This window comes from Lipotes vexillifer, unplaced genomic scaffold (genome assembly GCF_000442215.2).
Source record: "Lipotes vexillifer unplaced genomic scaffold, Lipotes_vexillifer_v1.1 scaffold1017, whole genome shotgun sequence".
Classification (NCBI taxonomy): Eukaryota; Metazoa; Chordata; class Mammalia; order Artiodactyla; family Lipotidae; genus Lipotes; species Lipotes vexillifer.
Genome location: NW_006772141.1, coordinates 687,352 through 698,320, shown reverse-complemented (window position 1 = coordinate 698,320; position 10,969 = coordinate 687,352). Strand labels below are relative to the sequence as shown.

Here is a 10,969-nt window from a genome sequence, read left to right as displayed (position 1 = left end):
TATATAGGGAATCTAAAAAAAAAAAAACATGGTCACGAAGAACCTAGGGGCAAGACGGGAATAAAGACACAGACCTACTAGAGAATGGGCTTGAGGACACGGGGAGGGGGAAGGGTAAGCTGGGACAAAGTGAGAGAGTGGCATGGACTTATATACACTACCAAATGTAAAATAGATAGCTAGTGGGAAGCAGCCACATAGCACAAGGAGATCAGCTCGGTGCTTTGTGACCACCTAGAGGGGTGGGATAGAGAGGGGGGGAGGGAGGGAAACACAAGAGGGAAGAGATATGGGAATATATGTATATGTATAGCTGATTCACTTTGTTATAAAGCAGAAACTAACACACCATTGTAAAGCAATTATACTCCAATAAAGATGTTAAAAAAAAAAAAGAATTACGATTGGAACTGGCAAGAAGTAAGGGTGTTTCTTAAGCAAGAATTGGTTGGGGTCCAAAATGGTTGCATAGTTACCAGGAGAGACCTTAAGACCATAAGGTGGCAGCTGTTAGCTGTTAGCAGATACTGTTTTGAGAATGACTGGTGGTGTCCTTGAGTTGGATACACTTCAGAAAATTCAGGTTCTCAGTGATGCAGGAATGTGTCTGAAACCACATCCACAATGGCCAGCCAGATCCATTTTGGATGCCTGAACCACAGTTTAACATCTTGTCAGGACAAAGACCGAACATGAAACATGACAGGGGTACATTCCTTCAAGGTTTCAAAAGAGACAGTCTAGCACATACACATGACCTTGGTGTCTAGTGGGGGAATCTCATCTTCAAAGGAGTACTAGCATTGATGTCACGGGAAGGGGGTAGGCATCCATCCATATCTTCAAAGTGGACATTCTAAACAATCTGGTATAACTGCATTCTTTATGTTGTTGTGGTTAAGGCAGATGTACAATGGATATTTGATAGGCCGTCCTAGTTATCATCATAAAGTTCAAGCCAAATCACATATAAGCCAAAATGACTTCCCCATACCTCAATATGTGAAAATGTCTTCCATCAACATCAACAGTTATAATCAAGTTGATAGCATGTACCTTTGATATGCTGTGATGAGAATGGCAATTTACCTCTGTGACCTTCCTCCCCAAAACTCATAACTCATCTAATCATGAGAGGGAAAATTCAGACAAATCCCAGTGAGGTAACATTCTCCAGGATACCTGACCAGTATTCCTCAAAATTATTAAGGTCATCAAAACAAAGGAAAGCATGAGAAATTGTCACAGCCAAGGAGAACCTAAGTAGACATGATGACTAAATGTCATGTGTTATCCCGGATAGGATCCTGTAACAGAAGGACATTAGGTTAAAAATAAGGAAATCTGAATAAAGTATGACTTTGATAATAACATGCCAACATTGGTTCATTAATTGTAGCAAATGTACCCTATAATATAAGATGTTAATAATAGGGGAACCTGGGCGCAGGGTATATTTGAAATCTCTGTACTATCTTTCAATTTTTCCTTAAATCTAAAATCTTCTTTAAAAATAAAGTTTATTTAAAAATATGTAGTCCTTGTACAAAGACAACTACAAAACTTTACACAGGGATATGGAAAAAGAATAAGTAGAAAGACTTATCATATATCTCGATAAAAAATCACTTTTGCAAAAATGTTTCTCCCGGAATATTTATTCAAAAATTTAGCTCAATTTCAATCAAAATAGCAAAAAAAATTTTTTTTGAAATTAAAAAAAAATTTATAAATTTCATCTGAAGAACTAATAGGAAGGAAGAGCCAGAAGATTTTTTTAAACCTAAATGAAAATGAGCACAGATATTAAATCAAATATTAAATTTATAAACATTAAAACAGTGTGATCTTGTTGCCAGAAAAGATAGCTCATTGGAACAGAATACAATATTCCAAAACAGGTATACTGCCATATATACAAGTATATGAATATTGAATATAAGGTTGGAATTTCAAATCAAAGAGGAAATAGGAGATGATTTAATAAATAATGTTGGAATTTAATAAATGGTGTTTATATCTGAGCTGGTTGTCTAAGACATACACAGATATGTAAAGTACTCTATATGTACCAAACTAGATTCCATATGGATTAAATAATTAACTTTAAAAAGTGAAAAAAAAACCCCAAAATACAGGTGATGATGTATCTGATAGCTAGCAGAAATAGCTTTTTTAGGCACACAAAGGAAAAAATAATGAAGTAAAATATTGGCATATTTGCATAAATATTAAAAACTTTTCTGTGTTAAAAAAAAGTCCCCCTACCCCCTCAAAAAAAAAAGTGATGAACTGGAAACAAAACTTTGCAACGTCTATGAGAAAGGATTAAAATAGTTAAATATAAATAAATTCCTATATATCTGTAAGGAAAAAAAGTAACACTTCAATGGAAGAAAGGTCCAAGAATACTAGAAGATAATTCACAAAATAAGACCGCATAAGCCTAAGTAACTTAAAAATGGTTTAGCTTGATTAGAAGTAAAAAAGAAATGTAAATTAAAGTGTCATCATCTTTCACCTTTCATCAGCAAAGGTCTTTTTTATTTTAATGACAAAGCTAATTGTTGTTTAGGAGCAGAGAAAAATAGATCGTCTCTCATACTTTTGGGGGGAGTGTAAACTGATGCAATATTTTTGGAGGACCACCTAACAATAAAGTATCAAGTGCCATAAGAAATGTGCAGTTTCTGACCCAGCAATTCTTCCTCTAGGACTATATTAACAGAAAATACTTGTGAACCATGATGTAAACACTTCAAGCCAGGATAACTTATAGAGCAAAAATAAGAATTTAAACCCTTAAAAAGGGGGGACTTCCCTGGTGGTCCAGTGGTTAAGACCTGGCACTTCCAATGCAGGGGGCACCAGCTGGATCCCTGGTTGGGGAACTAAGATCCCACATGCTGCGCTGCGAGGCCAAAACAAAAAGGCGAGGAGGGGGCGCGCGGACTGATACATTGAACTATAGTTTGTCCCCAGGACAGAATGTTTGATGACAAGCAAAAATCTTGTTGAAATTATACAAAAAGGCAAATGTTTAGGGACGGAAAACTGATCATAGGCCGCTACGGCGGGAGCTCAGGGAGGGGTTGATGAGGAAGGAGCATGAGAGAATTGGGGGATGGAGGAGATGGGTGATGAAAACGTTCTGTATCCGAGCCGGTGTTTCACGACTGTGAAAGTTTGTCCAAACTCATAGAAAAGTACACTCAAAAGTTGAGCTTTGGGACTTCCCTGGCGGTCCAGTGGTTAAGACTCCACCCTTCCATTGCAGTGGGTATGGGCTCCATCCCTGGTCCAGGGAAAGCAGGGCGGCCAAAAAAAGTTGAGTTTTACTCTGTGTAAATTATACCTCAATAAATTTAACTTTAAAAAAAATCCTGTTGAAGGATATTAAACAGCCTGGGGAAACAAAAACGGCCGATTAAATAAAATGAGTAATTTACAAAGTAGTGTGCAAGTGTGATTGGAACTTGGAGGTGAGGTTACACATTCAGAGAGTGACGGAGATGGGGCGGTCCTAGCGAAATAGCCTGGAAATGCACCAAAATCTACCAGCGTCTCCCTCTGGAAGTGAAATTAAATTTTCTCCTTACGTTCTGTTTTTTGTTCTGTTTTGTGGCGAACAACTCTTTTGTCATCAGGGGGCAAAATGTTACAACTTGGAACCCCGGTCCGCTTGCAACGGCTTTCAGGTGCTTTAGGGCTCTTTTCCTTTCGGTGGAGCCACCAAACAAGAGAGAACCACCCGGGGGGAGCCAGCAGAGGCGGCGCCGGGAAGAGAAGGACTAGGGGGATGAAGGTGGGAGGCGGGTAAGACCGGCGAGTAGCGGTGGGAAGCGGGATGGGGGGCGGGCGAGCAGGCGCGCAGATTGTGCGTTCCTGCGTTTTACTGGGGTCGAGATGCTGCGAGGGGCCGGCCGCGTCCCTAGTGGTTCTCCAGGAAATAACAGCATCTCGTGCAGCTTAGTCATTTCCTGAGCTCAGCTGCAGCGAGGAGGGCGTCACCATGATAAGTAAGTTTCTCTTCCCCCTCAGGCTGGTGGCCTGGGCAGGGGGCGGGCCTCCCAGACCCCAACCCACGGAGGGCCAGGGGACTCGCTTCTTTCCCTCACTCCTTCAATCAACACTCTCTCTCTCTCTCTCTCTCTCTCTCTCTCTCGCTCAAGAACGGGCGGCTGCTGCTGCGATAGGAGGAGGTGACTTTCCTGGATCCCCGCATCGCCAGGCCTTCAGCTGGCCTGGGTCCCAGGATGGGAGGGAGGCCTTAGAGAGGTGGTGCTGCCGGGCGTGTGAGAGCTGGTCCGCCAGCCCCCCTCCGCTCCCGGAGCCGCGCGGGTGAATCTTAGGGGCCGAGAGCCGTACTCGCTCGGAAAAGGTCACCGCGATCCCCGGCGGGGTTTGCTGCTAAAAACAGCAGTGGTTTATTGGTTTATTTCACCCCTACATTTACACAGACACAAACCAGGAGCCCAGGGTGGGGTAGTGACTTCCCCGTAGTCACCCAGCAACTTAGAGACCCAACCACGGGCCTACTCTAACCTACTGTCCCAAGCTGGCTCCACGCCCCCATCTTCTTTACCTTGGGACCCCTCTCCAAGCGGCTGCCTCCCGTCTGCTCCGAGCAGACAGTCCCCAGAAACTGTCAAGGAATTCCTAAGGGAGTCCACTCCCCTGAGTCCACGCCCCGACCCAGCTCCTCTCCCGCTACAGCCCTGGCCGTGGGGGCTGTGCCCGTGGTGCTGGGCGCCGTGGGCTTCACCGGGGCAGGAATCGCAGCCTCCTCCATAGCGGCCAAGATGATGTCAGCGGCCGCCATTGCTAATGGGGGCGGAGTTGCCGCCGGCAGCCTGGTGGCCACTCTCCAGTCCGTGGGTAAGTGTCCGGGCGGGAGGAAGTGGGGGCGGGGTGTGACACACCAGCACAGGATTCAGGCCAGCGGCTAAGCCGGAGGGAGAGCCTGTCTGCTCTCTCCAGTTTCGTGGGCATCAATGTCCCTGGTCCTTTGTCTCTGCCGCACTGTCCTCCCTGAGTCCTGGGTAAAGTTTGGGCGCAGGAGGGAAGCGGAGCGGTGAGGGTGTTCTGGAAAAGAGAAGGAGGGAAGGAGCCCAGGATATGTGATAGCTGGGCTCTGGGTCTAGCCCTACCCAAATCTGACACCTGGGTGGCCTAAGCAGGTCCCCTCCCGTCTCTAGGCCTCAGTGGGACCTGTAGCTCTTGGGGTCTGTGGTTGACTCTCTCTCTGTCTCTCACTTCCCATGAATTCACCCCCTCCCTCTGTCCAAAGCAGAGCCCTGGGGGATTCAGGACCCAGGGGAGGCATCCAGGTGGGATCTCTGGGCCTCAGGCCTCCGGAGGGGCCCCAGCCACTAGCCACTGCACCCTTCCTGTGCTCACCCTCTGTCTCCCACAGGGGCAGCCGGACTCTCCACATCATCCAACATCCTCCTGGGCTCCGTTGGGTCAGCTTTTGGGGCTTTGCTTTTGAAGGCGCAAAAGGCACCTTCCTCTCCTCCAGGTGGACCCAGAGCTGAAGGGGACCAGCCAGGAGAAAACGTACCCCAAGCCGAACCTCCAAAGCTCCCACTCAGTTCAGAGAAGCACGAGAAATAAAGATCATCTGCACACGCACCTTCCTGTCTCTGTTCCTTGCAGCCCTGGGGGGTTGTGAGTTGTGAATTGGAAGCTTCCAGTTCTCCCCATTCTCCCAGGCTGCCTTGTGGTAGAGGGGCAGAGGGAGGTGGCAGGCTGATCAAGCACAGAATCACTTGGCAAGAGGCTCTGGTTGGTCCCCATCCTACAGGGGATGGGCTGTATAACCCAGGGCCACTTGTGCACCATTGGTGGGTCTCAGTTTACCCCTCACTCAATGATGGGGTTGACAAAGCTTCCTAGGGAGGCAGAGGTGAGGGGTAGCCAGGATGCATATCGAGCCACTGACCCCAGAGCCCTCTGCCTTTCCTCATTAATGGGCACCAGACATCCAGAGGTGAGCAGGACCCTATTCAAAGTGCTGTGGGGAGGCTGACATGCAGACCACCAGGGCAAGGACAGGACAGTATGCCAGGGTTACAGTGGGGCTCTGGGCACCTCGAGAGGAGGAGATGGAATCAGGAATGGTCACTATGCTGTGTCTGGAAAATCGAAAGGCAACTGGCATTCACCAGTTCCTTCGCTGCCGACAGGTGTTCTTGGTGTCCCCTAAGACTCCATTCACCTTCAGAGTGAGGTCTCACTTCCTTCCAGAGTGGCCTCATTTTCTGGAGTCTTTCTAAAGGATGAGATATCAGTTCTAACACTTCTGCTTACATCCCCAATAGATAGTCTTGAGGAGGCGTCCAGCGTGCAGGCGCTGCATTCTGTAGGCCACTCGCCGACCTATCAAGAAGGAAGAGCTGCTTAGGATACAGGAAGCTGGAGAGAGCGTTACTCCCACCCGACAATAAGAAAAAGCCAGAAAACCTACAAAAGCATAACTTTCCTTGAATCCCTAAGAGAGCTAAGAGGCAGGGCCACCAGATGGCCTGAATTCTCAGGGAAGTCAGGTGCCTCCAAGGAGAGCACTGAGCCACAGGAGGGAGGTGCGGCCAGAGCAGGCAGTGCAAGTTCAGCTAAAACCCTTAACTGATCGCTCAAGGGCAAGGATGGGCTACCATGAGCACAGGGAACTCTGGGAGCTACAAGGATGGATGCTTCAGGCCAACCTTAAGGTTTTTCTCCAAGGACCCACTGGGTGCTCCCGAGGAAGACTGGAGTCAGGAGAAACTTCCCTCACTGAGGCAAGACTGGCAGAGGGGAGCTGCAGCCCTACCCACTAGGGAACAAAAGCCTCACGTTGCTGGGGGAAGGGCAGTAAACTCTGCAGCCTGCAGAGCACAAGTGAAGATCAGTGTAGATGGGAAAGAAAAAGAGAAAAAAAAAAAAACCTCTACCTCTGAATTTGGGGTGTTAAACTTTCCGGGGCTCACACAGTAAGGATCAGCCCACCACTAGGGAAGCAGGGGGAGGGGAACGCTTCTGAGAAAATCCTGCCCCCAGGCCCAGGCCCACAGCGCCTGCGCAGACTGAGGCCGGGTGGGACCACAGAGACCCCTTTTGCCCTTGCCGCCAGGCTAGCTAGTGACGAGCAACAGATGTTTACACTGCGGGTGGAGCAGGCGTGCAGAGACCCTCTCCAAGATGCACAGACCAAACGGAAGCCTTTAGCCAAGGGTTGAGCAGACACTGAGAAAAATCAGCCTCCACCGCAAGCCCAGGGAACCCTAATCTGAAGCCGGTGGATCACAGACAGCAGCCATAGCAACAACAAAATCCAAACCCAGATGAACTCCTGATAAGATCGACCTTCCATGTGCAGGTCCTGGCATAAATACTGTTCACCTCTGTCTCTACTGTACTTGGGCAACAGACACTGTCGGAGCCTAGCCCGTGTCCCCCGGCCATGTGTCGTCTCCCAGCGTCCGCCTGCTGTTCCCACTGCCAGGCCCCGCCCCTGAGGCCTACAAGGCTGGCTGGAGGTGTCAGGTGTTGGTCCCCCCCAGAATAGCCCTCAGCCAGTGATGGCTTTTAGTTGGGGGATAAACACCCCCAGAGGTCTGTAGCAGGAGTCAGCCTCAGTTGCCCCCAGTGCAAACTCACTAATGGGCCATTTCTCAGCTGCCTGTCTTTCCCTGTCACCCCCCATTTCCCTGTTGGTGCTCTCTGGGGTCACCTCCCAAATTAACTACTTGCACTCAAATCCTTGTCTTGGGGTCTCAGCCTAAGACAGCTTCCTACCTTCTGCTCAGGCCCCACTCAGGAGCCCAGGGGTCTGACCCCGGACAGCCACAGTGCTCTCAGATTACTCCTGAAACCCGCCTATTTTCAGGCTTCACCCATCTCCTTCCATCAGGATGACGCACACACAGGAGGCTCCACAGTCTGTCTCATGGTGACCCACCAGGTCAGGACCCCAGACGGGCCCAGATCTGTTGGAATCCCAGCAGGGAACACAGCTCAGCTTTGGCGCTGGTCCCCAGCTGGCCTACCCTGCACAAAGCCACAGGCCAAGGGCCTTGAGGGAGATCACTCAAACCAGTGGACAATCCCTAAGTCTCTGCAATTTGTCAGGGAAAGCCTGGCACAATTTCAGTTTGAAAAATGGTCCTTCTTAGTTTCCTTTTCTGCTGGAAAATCCCTGTTACCAAAGACACTGATGCCAAAAAATATTGACTCTCTGTGCAGGACGCTGAAAAGAAATACTCAGACAGTGTTTTGGAGGAATGAGGAAAATGGCTTTAATCATTGCCTGGCAAAGGGGGTAACATAACAGGCTAGCACCTCAAGAACTGTGCCCCCTTCCCTGGGGAATAGGGAAAGGTTATATAGCCCGGGGCTCGTGGTCTGGGGTAGGTGATGCGGCTCAAAGTAATGAAGGTCTTGCATTCCTTTCCTTCTGCAAATTCATGGCCAAAGCTGGTGTCAGCTCAGCAACCGGGTCTGGTGTCCCTGAAGTTATTGGCCCCGACCTTCTTTCTTTCTTTTTTCTTTAAATAAATTTATTTATTTATTTATTTATTTTTGGCTGCGTTGGGTCTTCATTGCTGCGCGCGGGCTTTCTCTAGTTGCCATGAGCGCGGGCTACTCTTCGTTGCGGTGCGTGGGCTTCTCATTGCGGTGGCTTCTCTTGTTGCAGAGCACGGGCTCTAGGCGTGCGGGCTTCAGTAGTTGTGGCACGCGGGCTTCAGTAGTTGTGGCACGTGGGCTCAGTAGTTGTGGCTCACGGGCTCTAGAGCGCAGGCTCCGTAGACGTGGCGCACGGGCTTAGTTGCTCTGCGGCACGTGGGATCTTCCCGGACCAGGGCTCTAACCCGTGTCCCCTGCATTGGCAGGCGGAATCTTAACCGCTGCGCCACCAGGGAAGCCCTATGACCTTCTTTCTGAAATGAAGAGTGCTATGAGGGAGTGTAGGGGGGGAAGAAATGCCAGATGCAAAGGGTAATTCGTATGGAGTCAGAGAGTAATCAGCTTTGTGAAGGACACGTGTAGCTACAAGTGTGTGTTAGTAGTAACACCTAAAGAATAACCAAGATGGCTTAACTCTTTCAGGCCTGTTTATGCTGTTTCCCAAGCCTGTTCACTGTTTCCTTAGTTTCCTTGTCAGAAACGCCTCTTTTCTATTTCTTCTGCAACAACATTCGAGAGAGTCTGGCCAGGGCTGGCTGGACAAGAATTGTAATTGTTGAACTACTCTATCCCCCACCCCAAATCTCATCAATTTGAAATTGATTCATTATGAAAATTATTTTATCGCCCTGAGCACAGGCCGACTGCTTGAGAAGGCAGCTGGGACAGAGCTGGTGGGCAGCGAGCCAGGTAAAGACTCCAAATCTCCTGGAAATAACCTGCAAAGTAAATGCGAGTTATGGAAAGATGCCCGTCTTCAATAGCAGCAGGAGTTAGGGACTTTGGATCATCTCTTACAGGTTCTTTCAACAATGTCTATGAAAACAGGGGCAGCAGTGTTGCCTTTCTTGAAATAGTGTGTGTATTTTATGTGGTGAGTCACGGGCAGTGTCTTAACCAGAGTAAATATATTTTTAATGTTATTTACTTTGATCTTCTTGTCCCGGGGCGTTCAGAATTGCTCTGTGGGTATTTAGGGTGCCCCAAAGGTGTCCCGGAAGTTGCTGTGGGGACTCAGGAGGACAGACGGTGGGGCTTCTAGGAAACAGAAGCCCTTTCCTCCCTCCCCCAGCCCAGGTGCCATGGACGTCCTGACACCTTGGTCTGCATCCCTCCTGGGCCCGCTGCACTCCCCCCACCTCTGTTTTCCACAGTCTCAGACCAGCCTTGGTCCCTCGAGTCTTTCAGGGGGTGGGTAAGCCAGTGGTGAAGCTGCACTTCTGTCAGAGGGTGAGTGCCCCAGGGCCGAGGGTGAAAGGCGGGAGAGGGCCAGAGACACGGGGGGTTAGTCTGCTTCCCATTTATGTCTGAGGTCTTCACAGATGTCCCATGACAGGCTCTGCCACAGGAGTGGCTCTTGTCAACTTTGGGACCGTATGTGGTCTGGATGAACCTTTCATTGGGCATCCCCTTCCCAGGTATCAGAATATGAGCATTTCTTTTCTTGTGCTGGTAAGATTCCCAAGAAGAATCTTCCTCCTTCTGTTTTGGATGTTATAACCTGGCTGCAGCGTTCTGGTGCCTATCAGTGAAGACTGAGGGTCTCAGCGCTTGTATGGAGACTGTCATTCTTAGCGTGCAGCTCCTGGCTCCTGGTGCCTCCTGGCCCAGAGACCCAACCTCACCAAAAGTAAACCTCCAGGCGTCTGCTGGAGGGGGCTACCTGGGGGTCTACCTGCTTCCTAAATAGACTTCCAGCCAGCCCTCTTGCTGCCAGTCCACCTTAATGCCAACCTCCGGTAGCCACTCCAACGGCCGAGGTTTTGGTGGCCCTAAGGGCAGAGTTACCTCTTTCTCCCCTTCCCCACTGACACCTTAAGATTCAGCTTTCTTGGGACTGCTAAGTGGAACCCCATGTCCATGTGATTTCTGGCTTCTAAATTGTGTTACTCTCATCTTCTCTTCCTGTCTCTTTGTTGATGTGGGTTTAAGCCTTTCTTTAGTCCTTTGCTGTTATTTTAGTGGGACTTTGAGAAGGAACAGGTAAAAGCAACTCTCTTTGTTGGACTGATTCTTCTGTTGCTTGCAATCAAAAGATGCCCCCATGTTCATGAAAATCTACGTTTGCTTGTTGTAAAAGATGCCCTCTTGGCTTAAACAAGAGAAGTTTCTTTCTCTGTTACTTGGTTGTATAAGTGTCTCAGTTGGAGTGGTGGCTCTGCTCAGGGAGGCCCAGGCTCCTGCAGTCTTGTTGCTCTGCTTCCTTAAGGTGCTGCTGTCAACTGCAGGGTGGAAGACTGTCACTCCCCCACCTGCAGCAGAGCCCATGGGAAAGGGCCAAGGGGCAAGGCGGACTCACCCA

General features: G+C 49.0%; 1 protein-coding gene across 1 annotated transcript; it reads left to right on the top strand.

Annotated features, from left to right (window-relative positions):
- The first annotated feature begins 4,012 nt into the window (after nucleotides 1-4,012).
- Nucleotides 4,013-5,616, top strand: LOC103081271 (interferon alpha-inducible protein 27-like protein 2). Its single transcript, XM_007447312.1, has 4 exons — nucleotides 4,013-4,019; nucleotides 4,173-4,202; nucleotides 4,717-4,878; nucleotides 5,417-5,616. Exons 1-4 carry the CDS (start codon nucleotides 4,013-4,015, stop codon nucleotides 5,614-5,616), a joined length of 399 nt encoding a protein of 132 aa, XP_007447374.1.
- Nucleotides 5,617-10,969: the final 5,353 nt, after the last annotated feature.

Excerpts from the sequence above, each read along its gene's own strand:
- LOC103081271 (XM_007447312.1), top strand. Across the intron at positions 4,203-4,716 it reads TGCTGCTGCGATAGGAGGAG|CCCTGGCCGTGGGGGCTGTG; the intron begins GTGACTTTCCTG and ends CTCCCGCTACAG. Across the intron at positions 4,879-5,416 it reads GGCCACTCTCCAGTCCGTGG|GGGCAGCCGGACTCTCCACA; the intron begins GTAAGTGTCCGG and ends TGTCTCCCACAG.